General features: G+C 52.8%; 8 protein-coding genes across 8 annotated transcripts; 5 read left to right on the forward strand and 3 right to left on the reverse strand.

The window, feature by feature from the left end:
* Nucleotides 1-498: 498 nt before the first annotated feature.
* On the forward strand, nt 499-1,809 carry J4E93_001560 (uncharacterized protein; the record flags this gene model as incomplete). The annotated part of the gene is made up of 1 exon (XM_049339511.1): nt 499-1,809. One exon carries the CDS (start codon nt 499-501, stop codon nt 1,807-1,809), a length of 1,311 nt encoding a protein of 436 aa, XP_049203468.1.
* Nucleotides 1,810-3,433: 1,624 nt separating this feature from the next.
* On the reverse strand, nt 3,434-4,740 carry J4E93_001561 (uncharacterized protein; the record flags this gene model as incomplete). Its single annotated transcript, XM_049339512.1, has 4 exons — nt 3,434-3,808; nt 3,858-4,112; nt 4,170-4,458; nt 4,517-4,740. 4 exons carry the CDS (start codon nt 4,738-4,740, stop codon nt 3,434-3,436), a joined length of 1,143 nt encoding a protein of 380 aa, XP_049203469.1.
* Nucleotides 4,741-5,552: 812 nt separating this feature from the next.
* Nucleotides 5,553-7,692, forward strand: J4E93_001562 (uncharacterized protein; the record flags this gene model as incomplete). The annotated part of the gene is made up of 4 exons (XM_049339513.1): nt 5,553-5,699; nt 5,751-6,025; nt 6,164-7,406; nt 7,456-7,692. The coding sequence occupies 4 exons, from the start codon at nt 5,553-5,555 to the stop codon at nt 7,690-7,692; spliced, it is 1,902 nt and encodes a 633-aa protein (XP_049203470.1).
* A 442-nt stretch (nt 7,693-8,134) lies between these two features.
* On the reverse strand, nt 8,135-9,022 carry J4E93_001563 (uncharacterized protein; the record flags this gene model as incomplete). The annotated part of the gene is made up of 2 exons (XM_049339514.1): nt 8,135-8,666; nt 8,724-9,022. The coding sequence occupies 2 exons, from the start codon at nt 9,020-9,022 to the stop codon at nt 8,135-8,137; spliced, it is 831 nt and encodes a 276-aa protein (XP_049203471.1).
* Nucleotides 9,023-14,015: 4,993 nt separating this feature from the next.
* J4E93_001564 (uncharacterized protein) lies at nt 14,016-16,022 on the forward strand (the record flags this gene model as incomplete). Its single annotated transcript, XM_049339515.1, has 2 exons — nt 14,016-14,058; nt 14,104-16,022. The coding sequence occupies 2 exons, from the start codon at nt 14,016-14,018 to the stop codon at nt 16,020-16,022; spliced, it is 1,962 nt and encodes a 653-aa protein (XP_049203472.1).
* Nucleotides 16,023-16,399: 377 nt separating this feature from the next.
* J4E93_001565 (uncharacterized protein) lies at nt 16,400-17,185 on the forward strand (the record flags this gene model as incomplete). The annotated part of the gene is made up of 1 exon (XM_049339516.1): nt 16,400-17,185. The coding sequence occupies one exon, from the start codon at nt 16,400-16,402 to the stop codon at nt 17,183-17,185; it is 786 nt and encodes a 261-aa protein (XP_049203473.1).
* A 277-nt stretch (nt 17,186-17,462) lies between these two features.
* J4E93_001566 (uncharacterized protein) lies at nt 17,463-17,933 on the forward strand (the record flags this gene model as incomplete). The annotated part of the gene is made up of 1 exon (XM_049339517.1): nt 17,463-17,933. One exon carries the CDS (start codon nt 17,463-17,465, stop codon nt 17,931-17,933), a length of 471 nt encoding a protein of 156 aa, XP_049203474.1.
* Nucleotides 17,934-18,871: 938 nt separating this feature from the next.
* Nucleotides 18,872-20,336, reverse strand: J4E93_001567 (uncharacterized protein; the record flags this gene model as incomplete). The annotated part of the gene is made up of 3 exons (XM_049339518.1): nt 18,872-19,064; nt 19,118-20,233; nt 20,284-20,336. The coding sequence occupies 3 exons, from the start codon at nt 20,334-20,336 to the stop codon at nt 18,872-18,874; spliced, it is 1,362 nt and encodes a 453-aa protein (XP_049203475.1).
* Between the last annotated feature and the right edge of the window lie 427 nt (nt 20,337-20,763).

The raw sequence follows: 20,763 nt of genomic DNA on the forward strand, positions 1-20,763 counted from the left end.
TCCGACTCCAGGGCGTTGCATCATCTCGTTCCTCATTGGTCACTGTTTCCTCCCCACAACAGCCGTCATCTCATCTTCCCCACCATTGTCTTTTCTATCAATGACTCCGATTAAGCCTTCTTGGCTCTTAGCCTTGCAAGGCAAGACGATCGTTCCCGATCCAGTCGGCGCAGCATCTCCCTGAACTTACAGTCGAAGGTGCATTCATGTCATCGCACAATAAATCATTTACGCCTAGCCATTCGCGCGTCAGAATCAGGAATCTATTTGCTCCTCTATGTGTGCAGAGGCACGATCACCCGTGTGAATGAGGGTGAATACGTATTGTTCAACGACGTCCTATTGTCACACTCTGTAGCCCATCACATCACTCAAGCTAACATCATGGACATTCAAGTCTCAGTCGTACTTACTAGATGGATTTCCTCTGTTACTTTCCTCCTCGGTTTCTATGCAATATATTATCCGAATCCGCTTTGAGAAGACTTGCATCACGAAATGAGGCTTTTCCTTCTTTCCTGTCTCTTACTTCCTTATCTTGCGCAGGCCGCGAGTCAGGTCTATACAGGCTTCAACTACGGTGCTTTCTGGGGTCTGGAAGAGAATGCCAAGCTGAAAGCAGACTTCCTCGATGGCTTCAACCTGGCCCGAAACCTGACTACCGACATACCCTTCGATAGTGCCCGCCTGTTTACTTGCAGAGCAGCGAAAACCCTCGACGAGCCGACCGAAGCTTTTGATGCTGCTGTTGTCTCCAAGACCAACCTGCTCCTTGGTTTCTGGATAACGCCGGCGCAGAAGGGCGGTTCACCTGATGAGAACGTCAAAAATGAGATGGCCGCACTCGAGAAAGGGTTTAAGAAGCACGGCCAAGCTCTTTCCGATCTTATCATTGGACTATCTGTAGGCAACGAGGATGTATACCGTGCCGAGGGGACTCAAGAAGTTGGTGTTACCGCAGCGGTCGTTGCGCAGACAATAGCTCAGGTGAAGAATAGCATCGCTTCCTCATCGTTCGCCCAGTACATGAAGGACAAACCAATCGGCCACGTTGATACCGCGCAATATGCCGTGGTGGATAATGCAGACTTCATTGGTATGACTGCATACCCGTACTGGAACAAAGATAGCATCGGAACAGCAAGCACAAGCTTCCAAGGTTCCCTCGAGGGAGTCAAGCAGCGCGCAGGCAACAGACCGGTTTGGATCGCGGAAATGGGCTGGCCTTTTACCGATTCCGAGCAACACGGCGCTGCAGTTGCCGGTATAGACGAACTCCAGAAGTTTTGGAGTGAGGTTGGCTGTGCCGTGTTTGGGAAATACACTACTTTCTGGTTCGAGTTACTCAAAGACACTACATCGGATCAGAAGGCCGATTGGAGTGTTATTGATCCAAGCTCTCGACAGTCAAGAATCAAGAATATGAGCTGTGGAAACCCTCAGCCAAAACCACCCGCTGAAGCTCCAGCTAGCTCAGGAGCGTCATCTACGTCTATTGCCACAACACCCCCGCAGACACCCAGCTCTGGGTCGCCAATCATTCCGAGTACCATACCTACGTCATCACCTCCTGCATCGTCGACAATCGAATCAAACACGGTACACGTAACGGTGACCGGCACGACTTCTGTAACTCCGCAGCCTATCACACCATCGGTAGTAGCTCCCGGCGGGCCATCTCTCGTGACTTTGATAGTTACCTTCACGAGCATCACCACAGTAACAGCACAACCTTCAATGACCACAATAGCGAGCGTGAGCCGATCAACAGCCCAAGATGATGCCGTCAGCTTCCTCGGTATGTCTTAAACCAACGCAAGTGTTACCAAAGCTAAAGATTCCCAGCACAAGACCAGCCAGCAACAGGCCGCAGCACCGTCACCGTTAAGACCACAGCAACAACTGTCGTCTTTGCCAAAACAACAGCAATTGCTGCTCTGAATAACATTCCCGCCGACGTCAACTGGTGCGTCACAGTCGCTGACATAAACCGAGATGGAACACCTATACCCGTTGCAGGTGGGCCTGCAGGGTCAGGCGGAGAATGCGTCCCCCCTCCAACCTTTCAAGAATACCCGTACGCAGCAGCAGGAGACGTCGCGGCACCATCAGGGATACTGAGTGGGACAGGCTGGTGCGTTGTCATGGCTGATATTGATAACAACGGTCGTCCTGTTCCTGTCGATGCCGGGCCCGTTGGAGCAGACAGCGAGTGTACTGTTCAGCCCATGTATAGTGGACTGTCCGCGACAGCTACGTTGATTGGCCACTCCACGACACCTGAGCCGGCGAAGGTGTCTCTGAAGCCTACCTCTTTGACAGTAGAGTTTTCCATACTCTCAAGCATCAATGTACCAGCTAGTTCTGGTACTCCATCACCCAGTAAGTCACTCGATCAACTTGACGTCTTTAACCTCTCTGACGACATCTATAGCTTCAGCAGTAAAGTCAGAATACGAACGTCGCCGGCGTCGATCCGTAGTATCATCCACAACAGATACCACAGCATTAAACTCAGTATCTGCTACAACTACAGAATCAGCATCACCTCTACCGACTCCTACCCATTCCATCACTTCAGTCAGCCTACCTTCAGGCCCATCCGGCACAACTCTCTCAGAGTTCAATTGGCCTACGCCGACGGCTCGGATAGAAGCCAGGGTGAACATCGAGGGTAGAGACGAGGTGTTGCTTACGCGACGTGGCTGGAAGTCCATTTGGGAGAAAATCGGTTCTTGGGCCAAGAAAACTGTAAACAAGATTAAGAATGCATTCCACCACTGATGTCGTTTTTCTTTTATCATATATTTTGGAAGATTGCTCGAAGCTGTTATAACAGGCGTGCAAGACATCAGATAATTTCCAGTGTACTTCATACCATGTGTTGAGTAGCTTAGAATACAATAGTAATACGTCGAATGCGCCGCTCATGAATTCCTTATTATATAGCGCGCATTGGTACATCATTATTTGAATCAAAACATGGGAAGTCGCATCACGATTGTCCTTGCCATCGCCTTCGGAACAACCCTTGGGTGTCTTGCGAGGGTGCAGCTCGCAATCACGAGTAAAGAAACGCGGTACTCTCCGAGTAAAAAAGTCATTCATCAACCGTCGTATTGACGGCAGGTTTGTTTGTTTGTTCATTCATGTGATATCTCATCTCTCGTGCCAGCTAACATAAGTTTTCCGTAACCGTAAAGAACCCGAGATAGTCCACCATATTACACCTGACAGACTCCGAATTCGCACTTTTGCGGATAACCCGATAACCTAAAACGACTAAGATGCTGAAGGCGCTTGCCCATATCTTTCTATCAAGGTAAATGGTAGATGTCGATGGGCCAGAAACTTCGATACACAAATCCACAGCGCAATGCCATGTCTGATGCGACTTGCTGAGGATGACGCGCGTCTAAGCAGCAGCCGCTACCTAGGCGGCGGGAGTAGAGGTGGCAGCGGGGGTAGAGGTGGCGGGAGGGTTCTCAACGACCTTGTCGGTCTCGTTGGCAGCAGCGGTCTCGGTGAGGGGAGCCTCGCCATCAGCGGCCGCGTCGGGAGCGTCGTCCTCCTTACCGGGGGAGTCGATCGCGACCTTAACTGCGATCTCACGACCCTCGATTTCCTTGCCGTTCATCTCGGAGCAAGCCTTTTGCTGGAGCTCCTCAGAGCCGAGGGTAACGAAACCGAAACCACGGCCCTTGCGGGGCTCACCGCGGGCCTGGAGCTTCTTGACCATGAAGCGGGGGATGGGGCGGAGGGCGATCTTGGCCTGGGTGGGGGAGTAGTCCTTGAAGATCTCAAGAAGCTGATTCACCAGTTAGCACGTGCTGTAAAAAGTGGATGTGCAAACTTACCCTGTCCTCCTTCAGGTCGTACGGCAGGTTCGCAACCATGACCTTGGTCTTGGAGGGAACACCGTCCTCGGGAGGACCGCGCTGCTTGCGTTCACGGGGCCCCTGGGGAGCAGACTTGTCGGCGCCCTTCTTTGCGGTAAGCGCTTCGTTCGTAGTTTCGGTTAGGGGAGCAACTTGGCCGGGTACATTTGTAGGGGTGGAGTCGGCAGGAGCCTCGTTGGAGAGCTCGACCTGCTCGGCGCCTTCAGCATCGGCCTGGTGCAGAACTTGATTAGTTTGTGAAAACAGGCAGTAGGGTGCGGAGGTACTTACAGCGCGTCCGCCGCGTCCAGCACGGCCGCCACGGCCACGACCGCGACCGCGTCCACGGGTGGAAGTACGGCGGCGGGCCTCGCCAGTGTTGCCCTCGGCTCCGCTGCCGGCGCCCTCAGCGTGGGCCTCGGGAGTGCGGGCAAGCTGGATGGAGACCTTGCGGTCGAGGATGGCCTTGCCGTTGAGCTCGGCGATGGCACGCTCAGCCTCGGACGGGGTCGAGAGGGCAACGAAGGCGTAGCCGACGGGGCGCGAGGTGCGTGGGTTGGTGGGGATGGTCGTGGACTCGCTGCACCACGTGTTAGCTTGGACGTGTTGCGTCATGCGGAGAAACAGGGTCCACCTACACCAGGTAGTCCTTGAAGAATTCCTTCAACTCCCCCTCGGTGGTCGCGTACGCGAGGTTTCCAATGTAAAGTCGCCTGCCCTCAGCGGCGCTCGCACGCACAGCCTCGTCCTCGGCTGCGGTGGGCTGTTGAGCGCCAGTGCTCTCCGTGGTGGTGGGAGCGTTGTTGTCGGTGAGGGAGGTGGTGGCCATCTGGGCGGTGACACTGTCGACAGGTGCGGACATGATTGCTGAAGTTTGGGTGGTTGACGAACACGGGTGGTAGACGAGCGTGTAAGAGGTTGACGAAACTTGAGTCCTGGTAGACCGGTAAAGGTAACCTTGAACAGTAGTGGGTGGTTGGTGGGTGATGGGATTGCCGAACCGCCTGCTGGTGGAACTGTTGACGAGGGGGGTGTGGAGTGGGTAGCTACGAGCCCGGGGAAGGTTGAGAGAGGATTGGGTTGATGGGGTGCGTTGTTGGTCTCTGTTGTTGACTTGATGGGGGAGAGAGAGGGCAGGCCTCGACCAGGCAGATTATTTTGAAGAGCGCAGCCATGGGGCTTGGCCGCATCCGGTAACGGAAGCGGCCCCTGCGCACAGTCGAGGGCCCACTTGCCTGAGAGCAGCGACCAGGAGTGCATGGATAGGGGAAACGGCGACTAGGCGGCCGCTGAGCGCATGGACGGGTTCGCCGCAGCACAAGCAGCGAGAACAGTCTCTCTCTCTCTCTCACCCGTTGCACATATGTGCATGCTCTGGTGCGACTGCAGTGCCTGCACGCGACGCCCACCACTGCTTAGCTAAGCGCGACGCCACAGCTCGCCCTAGCGCCACAGTAGACCTCACCCTTGGCTGCATGGCGCTCCAGCTTCACCTCCGCCCCACCGCCCACTGCCGCTAGAAGCATGAAAAAGACCCGCCTGCCGTTGACGTGTCCGCTAGTGCACCGCTTCTTCATGCACTGGATCCGGGGGCCCTGCCATTCAATTTTCCCATTCCTCGAGTCCTGTCCAGGCTAGCCTGCCTCACCGCAATCTGATTGCTGATTTACCGCCATGGCAGGTGCACTGCAAGCGCGCCGCGCACTGGTCGTCTACGGCTCGGAGACAGGGAACGCGCAGGATGTGGCTGAGGAGATGGGAAGGGTCGCTGAGCGACTGAGATTCCACACGGAAGTCGCTGAGCTCAACGCCATCACTCTTGTATGTCAGTGGCGGTGTCGCGTGCAAGGAGCGATGGTTGACTGTCGGTAGAGACAACTGCTGCAACACGATGTCGTTCTCATCGCCATTTCCACTACGGGCCAGGGTGACCTGCCACCCAATAGCCAGAAGTTTTGGAAAGCCATCCGAAGTGCTCGGCTGCGGCCAGGGTGCCTGCAACAAATGAAATTTGCATCTTTTGGTCTTGGTGATACGTCCTATCCAAAGTACAACTGGGCGCATCGCAAGCTCTACAACCGGCTCATCCAGCTAGGAGCGCAGCCAGTCTGCGATCGCGGAGAGTCGGACGAGCAACATCCAGAGGGGTATGTCAACACGATTATCGCGTCTGCAGATTTTCTTTCCATTTCCTCATGCATCTTCTCATGTTGCCTGTCAAACTGCGTATGCAGCAAGAATTGTGTCATCATTGCAATTACGGCGCATATCTGACTATTCCAAAGTATCGACGGATCTTTCCTACCATGGTCGACGAAACTGCGCCAACATCTCCTTGACTCTTACCCTCTCGCTGATGGTGTCGAGCCGATACCGGACGATGTTCTACTAGACCCGAAATGGCTGCTTGCGCCTGCCGTCGATGATACAACATCTCCATCGAACACCAATAATGTACCTGTATCGAATGGCGATGCGACGGATGTCCCCCCATTAGATCTCCTGAAGATAGGTGGCGGACTGACTGCGAAGATCGCAAGCAATGAGAGAGTCACTCCAACAAATCATTGGCAGGATGTACGGCATATCAAGTTCGAGATACCAGAAACACATCCCTACGCTCCAGGCGATGTACTCACAATATACCCCAAGAACTTCCCGTCCGATGTATCGCAGTTCATTGAATGTATGGGCTGGACTTCCGAGGCTGATATACCCCTTCGCTTCACACCTTCGTCGCCTTCAACGCCCCCAGACACCACCCTGCCGGTCCGGAATCTGGAGCCAGGTAGTCTAATAACCCTACGGCAGCTGTTGACTAACCATCTCGACATCATCGCCATACCACGGAGGTCGTTTTTCGCCCAGCTCGCGCACTACACGAACGACGAGTTTCACAAGGCAAGACTACTTGAGTTTACCGACCCCCAGTATCTTGACGAACTCTACGACTACACTACACGCCCGCGCCGCAGCATATTAGAGGTATTACAGGAGTTTGAGTCTGTTAAAATTCCCTGGCAGCGCGTATGCAGCATCATCCCTGCATTGCGTGGTCGCCAGTTCAGCATCGCAAGCGCAATGAATCCTGACGCAGAGGCGGAGAATAGGACAAAGATTGAGCTCTTGATCGCGATTGTAAAGTACAAGACTGTCATTAAAAGAATTAGGCAGGGTGTTGCTACGCGATATATTGCTTCACTCACTCCAGGACAGGAGATCACAGTCACTCTTTCGCGAGGCGGACTGGGTGTAGGAAGAGAGGAACTTGACAGACCGGTCGTGATGATTGGACCAGGCACGGGTGTAGCTCCTATGCGTTCTCTGATATACCAACGTATACTATGGCGCGAGGAGCATAAGAAGCTACAAAACGGCCACGCGCAGCAAGATGACGGAAGTATAAAGGATCTTCTCTTTTTCGGCTGTCGTAACGCTGAATCAGACTACTTCTTCAAGGACGAGTGGGCGCAGCTTCAATCCTCTGGTGTGCCCCTAGAAGTTTTCGCGGCGTTCTCCCGAGACCAGGTCAGTGCCCAGCTCCACCCTGTTCAAGTCTACGCTAACGATATGACAGCGTCAAAAGGTTTACGTCCAAGATCTCATTCGGCAGCAATCCTCCCTCGTTTTCTCTCACCTCTTCCATAAGTCCGGCATCCTATACATTTGCGGGTCATCGGGCAAGATGCCCCAGGCAGTGCGCGAAGCGCTCATCGAAGCTTTTCAAGAACATGGGAACATGGACAGGGAGGGCGCAGAGAATTATCTCGTGAGTATGGAAAAGAGTGGTAGATATCGCCAAGAGACGTGGTAGACATTTGAATGACGTTGTACATATATATTCGATCTCCTACTCTCCGCTTAGTCTATCACTCAATCTATGGCCCGTATCTCGACTATGCCAAGTGCCGATCTTATTCCAGTAAAACGCTAACCGCGCTGGCGCAATTGGACGCATCGCCATTTGACTCATGATTGATGATGCAGCAGATTACATCTTCGGACATGGTAGGCTTATGCGGGGCGAACGCTTACGGTGCTACAAGCACTCTACGTGGTGAGATTACGACGCATCACTCGTACTATATGCCGGTGAGACATTGATATCATGGGCATTGCGGTCACCGATTAGATTTGAAACAATTCGACCTTGGCGAACAAGAGATGCGAAGGGTTGACAGGGATATCGGCGAAGTTACGCAAGCTACCTAGATGAATACCTATACTGAACTGAAAATTCCGGCTCTCTCGCCTCGCTACTCATAGACATAGCAAAACGGCCCAGAAAGCGTACTGGAAGCCTCTCTGATCGTCATGTTAGGAAAGCCCAAATAACCGCCGAATGTCATAACATCATCCAACGTCGCATTCCTCGTGGGCGGGGTATTCAGAAACGTAAGCGTTCCAGCGATAGTAAACCGCCTATCTTCCAAATTCTGGTTCTGCCAGATCCACCAAGTCCGGTCAATCTGGGCGTGATGATGCCAAAAGTATGGGTCGGACGGCGAGTTGTAGAAGTCTGAGCCGGCGTCACCAGCGATTGTCTGGTGGCCACCAAGGTGAACGCGAAGTCTTCCAGGAGAAGGGTTTTGGAGCGTGTCTTGGAAAGCGGAGATGTTGGCGCTGGCTGTGATTAGTTCGGCGACATCAGCGTCGGTGGTTTCCGATGACGAGCGTGTATTGATGTCGCGTCTGATGCATCTAGGGTTGTAGCCTAGACCATCCGGAGATGGGTTTGGCGGTACGGTGGTGTCGAGAGAAGATACTGGTCCGATGTGCATCTTCCAGCTAGATTGCCGTCAGTATTGAGGACATGGTTAAGGCATCTGATGAGCGACGACCTACTCTTTGAAGGGCCCAGAGGCAACACAACCACCTCCATTCCCAGGTGGGATTTCCACAAAGCATCGGTTTGGGTTAGGTACACAGCTAGCATTGCGATCAGGTATATGCACCCCATTTCCAGAGATACTCGTGTCGCTTCCATCGAGGAGAGGGGATGCGGTGGGGTTATCAGCCCACAACGCCCAGTTGTAATACGGAAGATAGCCCTTATACCCACACTCGTTACGCAGAGTCTGCTCCCATGCCCACATAAAGTAGCGGTGCCATGACAAAAAGTTGCCATTGTCAATGTTAGTCATTCTGATGAGGCGTCTTAGGGCTTGACGAAGAATACGTTTCCGTGCGTGTACTGTGTCAGCAGGATATGGGTGACCACGAAGTCATCGTAGCGACTTATCGCTCCAGAGGCAACTGCAGCTGGAGTTCTCGCCTTAGTCTTTCCCATACAGTGAACAGCTTCGATGTAGTTCAGCTTCTCCGAACGCTTCAGCTTAGACCTGTGGGGTGAGTGGCATCCTCCTTGAGGTTTGCATGAACATACCATTCACGGCGCCGAGCGACTGTACTTGAGGTACAGTTCCTGGTGTAGCTATCAGGGTGTCTGACCACATCAAGCCATAGTTGATCAAGCCCGTGTTTGGCTAACGCATCGGTCTGAGGAGCTTGTGCTACGGTGCTTCCAAGCGAGAGCAGAAATGCAAATACAAACCTCATGGCGAGGTAACAGCTTGTTGGAGATGAAGTCAGTACCTCGTAGACGGCAATTGCGAGATTTCATGACTCTTTATACTTAGAATGCGGTTACACCAAAGCATGCGAGCCCAGCATAAGTGCACTTGTTCATGCGGGCGCATACTTAGTGTAGAACACGCTTGCAGCCACAGGCTTTCATCATTAATATCGCATATCCAGATTCTATCAGGGTTGTTCGGACCAGCATTTGATAAGTAGTTTGCATGCCAGAGGCTTCCAGCTTGCGTATGCATGCATCTGATGGTGGCGAAGGACCACACGTTATAGGAAGGTGCGGGAACTGTACAATAAAGGCGTTGAGACGAAGATGGTGCGAAACGGGCTGTACTTGAGAGCGAAAATTTGTTGAGGTTCTGCCCGTCTGGAGGATCCTGCGGATGAAAGAGTCTGTATGGGCGGGTGATAGATGTTGTTCATCTAAAGATCCGGGCAGTGAAGTGCATCGGGCTCAGGCATTGAGAGCTTACTTAGGTACGGTAAGATGCTGCAAAGGTAATAGTTTGTACGACATGGGCGTATGTACGCCTTGCTTGGCACTGAGATCGATGCGTAAAGTCGCCATGTGGCGCGTCTCCGGGAAATAAAGGGTCCCGAGGTCGCCCTGGTGATGTCGAAGCTGGCCACCATCTACGTGTGCGTGTATGTTCCCAGTGCTTTTGAAGAGCTCGCCAGGAGGCGGCCAGCTGCTTACCAGTGCGTTGTGAAGGAGCATTGAAGCTTTGGATGCCTAGGTAGCGTGACCTCGGGACCCCTGCAGATCGAGCAGCTGTCCGCGGAACCGGAGGGGAGGCGGCTCGTGCGCGCCATCTCAGCGCCACCGTCCCGCTGTCATCTACCTAGGTACCTCCGATCGTCTTAGCAGCGATTTCGCATGCATACTACGCTGGCGGTAACATGCAAACCTGTCTAGACCTTCGCCCAACGGATCTGCCATACATATCGCAACGATGGACCTTCCTGCACTAGCACCGCGCCTGAATTTGGGCGCACCTGCACTTCCCGACGAATTGATCCTTCTCATCCTAGATGAGCTGGATGCAGATGATTACTTGACATTACGCGCTCTGAATGCGACGAGTTGGCGATTCCATCGCCTCACGCTAGACCGGCTATACCGAAGATTTCCAGGTCGCGCCCCGGAGCAATTCCTGCGTACCATAACGCTGTCTCATTCAGCCCACTGCCATGAACTCACAAACTATGTCAAGGAGGTGGTGTGGTATCAGGAATATTGGAGCCGACCATGCAGACGCCGCTGTCTGCCTTTAGGCGACAGGCATGCCGTTGCCAACAAACTCAGAAGCTCTGGGGCCATCTTGGACACCACGGATATCTCTACCGACCTACCAACCCGCTTCATAGGCTTTTCTTCTGATCACGAAGTACATTGGTGGTACCTGGAGTTCTTTTTGTTCTTCACGCCTAAAGTTGAAAAGGTCACCGTACACGATGTATGGCAGTGGGACGACCACTGTTACTGGTTCAAAACTTTGGCTGCCAATCCAGCTCACTTCGGAAATATTCGATCAATTACTCTGCTGGGTCCTCTACGTCTAGAAAGTATTGTACCCCTTCTGACTTTGCCCTCCATACAAACCTTGGAGCTTACTCAGGCCGTCGATATGCGTCGAGAGCCTGGCAGGACTTTCCCCTGGGACGATGACGGCGAAGCCCACGTTGATCGGTGGCTGGCTAATGGCTCATCTCTCGAACGCTTGGTTATAAGAGAATCAGACCTACACTTCCATTCGGCAATGGTCGTTCTCGAAAAGCTCGACAAACTCAAGACTTTTGACTACGAATACGTCTCTCATGATCTGAGATGGCTTCCTGAATCGACGCCTTTTCTCACATGGATCGGGCATCATGGATGGGGTCCAAATAGCCCTCTCGAGAACCTACGTCTACGAGTGGACTCGGTGGTGACTGAAATGGAGCTGTCATCGCTGTGTCATCATGTTACCGGACCTACACTCGCGAAACTCAGTAGTCTGGATATCGGCCCTTGCGATATTGAAACATTCAGCCAATCGGAGTCCTCACAATCTGAAGACCTTCATACTACAGCGAGAAAGATTGTCAAAACCTTTCCAGACACTCTTGAATCTCTGCGGTTTCAGTGGGCTTATGGGCTACGCCAAGAATCCAAAAAGCTACAACGCCTCATCGATATCTTATTATGCTTGGTCAAAGCTGTTGCTTGTTCAACATCAAGCTTGAAACAGATCTATATCGTCGACTGGCCTGCATTGGCAGGTTGGTTTCCCCTCCCGGACGAGGTTAAGCATCTGAAGCGGGTATATGAACGTTCAGGAATGCAATTCGATGTAGTCTACGAAGTTGTTGAGGGTGAGGAGCCACTAGCTATCAAAGAAGACGTAGAGTCTGGTTGGCTCTGGATACACAAAACGGAGGCTTTCGCGGCTCATTGGGTTTAGGGACTCCAACTCACCCACAACAACATGAAGATCGGCAAAACTGCATCCTTGTACAACTGCTGCAGGCAGCTAGGATACTTCTAAGAGCTTTGTGGAGTTTGAGTCGCTTGTATGTCGGTGTAATGTTAACAGATGATTCGCCGTTATTGTCAACACGTGCTTGACCGGTCTAACAGCCGCTAAGGCACCTGGGCATTAGCGTCCCAACGCGGGGAAGCTCGTGTGCTCTGCCAACATATCTAACGACCGTCCTACTTTTAAAATTGAGTGAAAATAACTCTTGCATGATGCATCTCAAGTCTAAGCCGCTTGTATAACCCATCTGCGGCAGTGTCGTTTGCGCATGCTACCTTCGAGCCACCATGTCGATCACTGTACCATCTTCGTGTCCCTTCGATGCTCTGCCCAACGAGTTGGTTATGAGTATCATCGAGCGCATTCCAAATGAGAATGCTAAGGACATATGTCACCTTAGCTTGACCAGCCGTCGGATGTACACCCTTTCGCTCGATCATTTGTACAGAAACCTTTTCGTACGACGTCCTTGGCCACTGTTACGTACACTATGTGCAAATCCAGAGCTTGGGAATCGAGTGCGAAACCTCACGTGGAAACACGATTTCGACGATCATGACGATACTGAGGAGAATCAAACAGTCTTCCTCATATGCATTAGAATTCTGGAGCTACCAGAAAAGGACAGATTGATGTCTAATGCTACTGGCACACGACGCGATGACGAGTTTCTCGAGATACTTCTGATGTTCACCCCGAATGTTGATACACTTGTCGTCGCAGACAAAGCCTTCTGGCCAGACGACAAATACTGGTTCACGACTATAGCGAACCATTCAGATCGTTTCATACACCTGAAGAGCATCAACATACACGGTCCGCTGCCCTTAGAAGCCATAGCATACATTTTCCTCCTTCCTTCACTCCACGCTTTTACCGCTTCGGACCTAGTGCTCCTCGATCAGAACAACAAACGCCCGGCTTGGGACCAAGACATTCCGATTCAGACTGTGCTAGATCCCGCATCTTCTCAAGTCCAGGAAATCACGCTGAAACGATCCGTTGTGGAAGTGCCGACGCTGAGGTACTTCACCGAAGCTTGTAGGAATTTGAAGAGTTTCTCCTACGAACAAGACATCAATAATGGTAATAACAGGGCTGTACGAACTCCATGTAAGGCATACGCTGACTTCGCATCTTCTCCTTGGCAGATCAACGCGGCATATACTCTCCAAGCCTCTTGACCAAGTTTAGCGAGCTTGCGGGAGCGTTCATACACAATCGCGCAACGATTGAGCGTCTCTCCATCCGGGGCGACCAACAAATGCTTTGTCAGGGGCACGTGCTGCAGATAGCACGCCTGGCTTCGAATATGACAAGTCTTCGCTCGGTGGATATGGGCTTGATAACACACGACGACGAGCCGATTAATTGTACTTCCGATTTCGTTGCGAAACTAGTCCATCATCTTCCACCATCACTGGAAGAGGTGAGCTTTGAGATTGACTGGCAAGAACACTGGGGTTCAAAGGGGTGGGAGGGCCCGACAGAGATGCTGCGCCATCTCGCTGAAATGGCTTCTCCGAAGCTGTCTCTGAAGAGAGTCGCTGTAGTAGACTGGCCACCTTTCTTGGGTCACTTTCCGCCAGATTTTGCGAAGCTACACCAGTGCTTTGCCGAGCGCAACATAGACTTCGTATCAATTCCCGCTCATGTTGAGGGGCCGGATCCTCTGCAATTGCTGGACTACGTAGAGCCAGGATGGGTGTTTGTGCAGGTAGCGGATGCGGAGTACGCGTAATCTAATTTGTGTGTGGAACGCTGCGAAAACAAAGGCGCTTTAGCTTAATCTTCATGTCCTGGTCGTGATTTCTGGTGATTGACGCGTGAAATCCGTTTGCAGGGTTGGTGGGTGGTGAAGGGCTGAACGCGCTGGTGAGGGATTAGCGTGTTGGGCGCCCGATGACTCGCGTGTATGTAAGGCTGTGATGTACGTCATGTTCAACCTGCAACGCGCCCCTCCGAATCTTCTGCTCACGATCGCATACCACCTACCACACCTGACCAACACTCTCGACAATTTACAATGGCCCAAAAAGGAGACCATCTATTGCAGCGCCCTCTCTATGGTAAGATACCTGCTCCCCCAGTGCACACGGAACTAACATTCGCAGTGTTTGATCTTCCCGAAGAGCTATTAGCCACACTCACTCTCAAGGACCAGCCGGAACAGCCACTAGAAGAGATACCGATCCCAACACCTGTGGCGGCGAACGACTCTCCCGATACCGCCGAAGACGAGAGCAGCAGCCCGGCAAAGGCCACATCGTGCAACCTCTGTGGGCTCAGCTTCGCATCCCTTGCAGACCAGCGCGCTCATGTCCGATCCGACCTCCATGGATACAACCTGAAGCAAAAGATAAAAGGCGCAAAGCCTGTAGGCGAGGCCGAGTTCGAGAAGCTCATCGGAGATCTAGACGAGAGCATATCAGGGTCTGAGTCATCGGAATCCGACGACGATGAAGATGAAGAAGGGGCGAAGGCAAAGGACTCGACATTAAGCACTCTTTTGAAGAAGCAGGCCAAGATTTCGGATCCGGAATTCGAGGATTTTGCCTCAAGGAAGAAGCAGAGAGGTTCCGGCAAGCCTCCGCTGATATGGTTCTCGTCACCCTCGATACCCGAAAACATGTCGCTGGGCGTCTATCGCGCGATCTTCTCGAATGCTGAGCAGGAGGACGAGTCACATATCCTAGACACCATACGCGCAAAGCAGCTATCCCCGAAGCAGCCTCCCAAGATCAAGGCGAATGAGGGTGGTGTCCCACTACCAGGCACAGACATTGGGCCGCATTATTTTCTCTGTATGATAGGCGGTGGCCATTTCGCTGCAATGATAGTGGCGCTGGCACCGAAGACAGGGAAGAATCACACAGGATTCGACGAGCGTTCGGCAACTGTAATTGCGCATAAGACCTTCCACAGATACACTACACGACGGAAACAGGGAGGTTCGCAATCAGCGAACGATAACGCAAAGGGCAACGCACACTCGGCCGGTTCATCCATTCGTCGCTATAACGAGACCGCACTCATCGCCGAAGTCCGCGAGCTACTCTCTAGCTGGAAAAGCATGATCGATACTGCAGAATTGATCTTTGTCCGCGCGACCGGCGCGACGAACCGGAGAACTCTGTTTGGTCCGTATGAAGGACAGGTTCTCCGTCACAATGACCCACGCAACAGAGGCTTTCCTTTCAGTACACGACGAGCGACTCAGAAAGAGCTCATGCGTGCATTCGTTGAGCTTACTCGAGTAAAACAGAGTACCATTGATGAAGCAGCGCTTGCTGCTCTCAATAACCCTCAGAAGGAAGCCGCGGCCACCGCACCCGCTCCAGCGAAACCCAAGCCCAAGAAAATGACAAAGGAAGAAGAGGCTGCGACATTACACACGTCCCAGGTTATACCGATAATCAAGCGTTCGAAAGTTCCCGCGCTTCTAAACTACCTCAAGACGAATGAAGTCTCACCAAACTTCCAGTTTCTCCCAACCAACCATCATACACCTACACCACTACATCTTGCTGCATCCCTAAATTCTGCTCCTATCATCCTCGCGCTCCTAACGAAGGCCGGTGCCGATCCGACTGTGATGAATGATGAAGCGCGAACTCCTTTCACGCTGACTGGCGACCGTGCAGCTCGTGACGCATTTCGCGTCGCACGCTCGGAGGTCGGAGAGTCTGCCTGGGATTGGGAGAAGGCCGGTATACCTACAGCCATCACCAAAGCCGAGGCCGACAAGCGAGACGCTCAAGAGAAGACCGAGAAGGCTGCTGAGAGTAAGGCTGAAGCTGAACGACGGAAGGCTGAGACCGAGCGTGTGCGGAAAGAGAGTGAGGCCGAGGAAATCAGGAAAAAGGAGCAGAAATTGGGTAAGGGCAAGTCGTTGGGTGCACTACCTGTCAAGACTGGAGCAGACTTGAGAGAGGAAGAGATGAGAGGGCTAACGCCAGAAGCAAGAGCTAGGATGGAAAGAGAACGGCGTGCTAGGGCTGCTGAAGAAAGACTGAAGCGGATGCAACGTTGAGATCGTTTCCAATAATGTCACCTGATCTTATGCCATGCGATGTCAGCACGAGAATAGTAGCATTTGACTGGGGAGGATCACGCGTAGAAAGCGTCCAAAGTGCTTCAGCAATGCGACAAGGACACCCCACATGAGCGACCGAGGAAGAAGGAAGACGTTCAACAAGAGTATTTTAATGAATAGCCTGGAAACAGCGCACCGTGCGGAGGGACAGAAGGGGGCAAGTGATATCATGAGCAGTAGTGAAGGAAAACGAGAGACTCATGGTCCGAACACATGACGCTATCAGGGCCCATGGAATATTTCAGTCTTGATATGTGTAGTTCTTCGGTAGCTGTAACAACACCTGCGCCTGTACCCATCACCTATTCTTTACTATGTCAACCAGCGCTCAAGCCCTCCCTGGCGTACCAACGCCCCTCTACCTAGCCTTACGCGTTATAACCGATGCGGCCTATCAGCCTGTAATCAATCTATGCGCTATCACGTACGCCGACGAGCCATCAGGGTGGGAACGAGAAGATGACATCCAACCGGAACCGCTCTTTGACCAAAACGGCAAGCAAACGCAAAGACATAAATGGATCTACGCCTCTGCTCTTTTCGCGCTAGCTCCCTACACTCGCCATATGAAGATCACCGTACGCTGCTGGGACGACCCCGACTCAGATATACGACTAAATATCATCGCAGCCGATGAGCATAAGCACCTGGCCGAAAGAATTGTGCAAGAAGACATCGACCACTTTGTTGACACGGAAATACACAAACCAGACGGCCAAAAGCCGCGCTTGGTACATGAGATGACCGGTGTGGCCTTCCGTGCAGCAATCCTAGATCCAGTGACTGGACGGAGGTTCGCGTGGTCTTTACTGGAATTGAACACGTCTAATCACAGCGCTCACCCTGTGGGTAGGCGCACTCTGCAGGAAGAACAGGAGCTGGAGAGAAAGAGGCTACAGGACGTGGAGGAGGAGGAGTTCGGGCGTGTGGAGGAAGGCAAGAGGGAGAGACTGGAGCTTCATGGCGGGTTGGACTTGGTCGAGGTAGACATGGGGCTGAAGGAAGAGGAGGTGCACATAAAGGCGGAACCGAGGGCCAAAACTGAAAAAGTGAAGATGGAAGCGAAGATGAAGGAAGTCAAGATGGAGAAACCTGAGTAGGAGACGGGCGTGAGAGGAAGACACGATAATATGGTACCGAGATTGAAGTCTATGAGCGAGTGGTCTCAGACCCTAGGATACTCATGCAAGAGCCAAGTAACCTACAAGTATAAGTTTTACAAAATCACATTGTTGTCCGAATCACCATGTCCTAAGATCTACGGCTTCGATCTTAATGCCCAATGACGTCATCGCTCTTTGCAAACTTCCTTCCCAAACTCCATCCATGGATCTCGTACCACAACAACAGCCACCACCAATCGCAACCCGCCCCAAAATGTCTTCCACAGACGCCCACGAACAGGAAATAGACGCGCGATCCCGCTCCGCACTCGCCTCAACACGGCGCAATCTGCGCTACCTCTACGACCCCAAGACCGCGCCCAACGCCGTATCCTCACGCCGCACGCGCGCACTCCTCCGCGTCCTCCGTTCCGGCGTGATATTCGCGTTCTGGAAACTCGTCCGATATGCGAAATACGTTGCGATCGGGTCACTGGTTGCGACAATAGGTGCTGGAGCTTTCGGCACAGTGGTTAGTGGGGCGGGGTTCGTGTTGGCGCCGACGGGCATTGCGGGCACGATTTTCGCGGCGACGGTTTGGGGCATTGGGAGGTTTGCTGTTAAGAAGGTTAAGAAGAGGTGGGGTGTAGGGGAGGAACACGAGGATGAGGAGGAAGAGACGTGGCAGGATAGGAGGTATGCGGCGCAAAGGGTGGATTTCGGAGCGGAGGCTATGCCTTGGTGAGGAAGATGATTGACTTTGTGTGAGAAGGGAGGGTCTTGCGATGGACTTGCGAAAGTAAAGACAAGAAGAAAGAGAGTGCAAAACCTCGGCCTTGGATTGCTACGCCTGAGCACGAGGTTTCTCAACGCCCCGGGTCCTGACAACGACTCCGACTTCTCGCCCAAATAACACTTTACGATTTCCTACGTCTCTGATTTTGCTACCAAGGATACCACGAGCTCGCTTCATCATCAGTATCGACGCAATCACTACAAAAGATCCTGCATGCCGGGCTCCTTTCGACCTCTATAGACCCTGACCCGCTGCATGAATATCGCTAGCACAACTCACCCATCGCGCTGTAGCGGCGCACAATCCTCACAGATGACGGCCAAATACAGCATTTCCAACGCTTCTACATCCAACACATACATCTTCGCCCTCGAAACGATTTGTGTCCTGAGTGTAACCACGTCCATCTTATACAGTACCTTCTCGAACTTGCTTGCTACGACTGAACGATTCGTCATAGCAGAAGCTGGGTGGAAAGGGGAGCAGTGTGTCAAGACTAGATTGAACAAGAGAAACATTTGCTTGTAAAGTCTCGAGACGGCCACTTGTGAAAGACAGGAGGACGAGGTGGATGTATGGAATGAGGCGGGGTGGGGCCGACGAGCCTGAAAGGGTCAAGAACAGGGTGGTTGGTGCAAAGGCGGGGGAGAGAGGTGCACGAGCATGGCGATCCTGATATGGAGACTACATGAGCATTTTGATTGAGCGTTAGCCTACATAGAATCCAACTATCAAGTGGATAGGATGAGGTGTGATCAAGATTTGGTATCATTCCAGAATGGTACATAAAACTAATTCGACAACATCGCTCTAAAACAAGTAAGATAGCTTGGTGCGAAACCAGCCTGTGTGGAACGCCACAATATGCAACACATGTCCTTCTCCTTCTAATGGCCGTGTGAGTGTGCGTGTCCTATTTGTGTGATAAGCGGGAGTAGCATGCCAATCATGACGATACTTATGTCGCCCTTGGACATGTTGCTGTTACCGGGATATGCGTCCATATAACCGTTCGCGGTGGGGTCTTCGTGCGGGTGTTGAGAGGCTGTGGCTTCAGACATGGAGTGCATGGCGACATACCTGCGTCGAATTAGTACACCAAGAAGCGGTAGAGCAGGGTTTAGTGCACTTACAAGAATGTTCCACCAGAGAAACACAGTACCCAGCCAGTCGCCCATGTTAAGCCTTCATCACCACCCAAGTGGTTGCGTCCGAACATGTGCACGATGGTCCAAGTAGCCAAAGCTCCTGCTGGCGCTGCTAAGCTAAAGAAAGCGAGATGCGTCCGCGCCTTTCGTTTTGATAGCCCTTGTTTGAGAAGAACAGAAGTGAGACCAAATGCTGCAGGGGCCTTGTGCAGCATGATTGCGAAGAAGATGACGAGCGACAGAGATGTGGACTCGGCTGTGGAGGAGGCACCGAGCGCAATTCCATCGGCGCAAGCGTGCACAATGAGACCGATTGTGGCTGCAGGTGTCTTTTTTGTAGGTGGGGGAGGCAGACCAGGCGTTGCGAGAGGCGTCACTGCAGCGCTCTGCATGCCCATGCCGTTGAGACTCAATGAAGATGAGTTGTGCGGTCCGCGTGCCAGGTTCGATAGGGAAATGTGCATTGGTTGGTACTTTGGTTTCGCGGAAGCCAGGGCTTCTGGTAGATGTTCGACCAGGAACATGAGGATGTAACCTAGTATCAGTGCCACGCCGATGTATGCATGCGGGCTTGGCCCGTCCTCGTGGCCAGCTTCAGCATGCCCGTGGGCTGGCTCGTCGTCTTCCGGGGCGTGCACGCGGGTGTGTCCCTCTTTATGACCCTCTGTCGAGTCGTCGTCTCCACCTTTTTGCGGGTGGGCGTCCTCCGCAGGCTTCTCCTTCTCCTTGCTGTCCTTGATCTTCTTCAACTGCATATCGATGGCAGCTTTGTCGCTAGTCATGTCGACGGCGCCCGGCGCCTTGATCGCTCCTCCAGTGAGCGAGTTCGTGGCGACATCATCTGCTCTCTTCCAAGTGGGGAACTTGGGTGGGTGAGGTATCTCTTTTTGCAGGCTCACGACCGAGGGGATGGTAGGTTGAACACTACGCGCACTGTGCGCATGCGCCTTGCTTCCAGCGCTGTACATCGTCTCAATGCCTTCGGGTATGATAACAATCAGGGAGGTGCCTACTAGCACACCAGTGCCGAGGAGGGTGATGATGCGCAATTGGCGGGTGGAGAGGTTAAAGGAGAGCGGGAGGATACCGGCAAGGAAGGAGCTGTGCATGTTAGAATTCGCTGCTGTATGTTGTAGTGACCAGAGACGCACGCAATACCCATGACCGTGCTCAAGGCGAGCAGCATAAACAGGCCGTCCCACATGGTTACAGCGTGTGTAGAGTCGTCCCTTAAGCGGATTTACGAAGAAAAGATGCGCCCGGTACACAGAAAAGGGAAAAGGATGGTAAGAACTTCAATCGACGCTATCCATGCCGCGAGGAGTCGGCCGTCGCAATGTAGTTGGGGTGGTGGTGGTGTTGGCGGTGAGGGCTGGCGCGTTGTGAGGCTGATGTGGACAAGTTGGTCGTATAGCGCAACTTTCTTGAGGCTTGGGAGCAGGGGCGGGAGCGACGACGTAGGGCTGCGCTAAAACGCGTCTCCCGTCGCGCTAGCTGCTCCCTTCACTTTGCGCGCTGCTCGTCCATCGTCTAATTGCTACACGCGACTGCCATCGCCCCACCCACGTCGCGAAGATACTCCGCGTCAACCAAGCGTACATTCCAGATTACACAGTATTGCACAAACGCCG

The sequence above is a fragment of the Alternaria ventricosa genome, assembly GCF_023758065.1.
Source record: "Alternaria ventricosa strain BMP 2768 chromosome Unknown scaffold_2, whole genome shotgun sequence".
In the NCBI taxonomy this organism is placed as follows: domain Eukaryota; kingdom Fungi; phylum Ascomycota; class Dothideomycetes; order Pleosporales; family Pleosporaceae; genus Alternaria; species Alternaria ventricosa.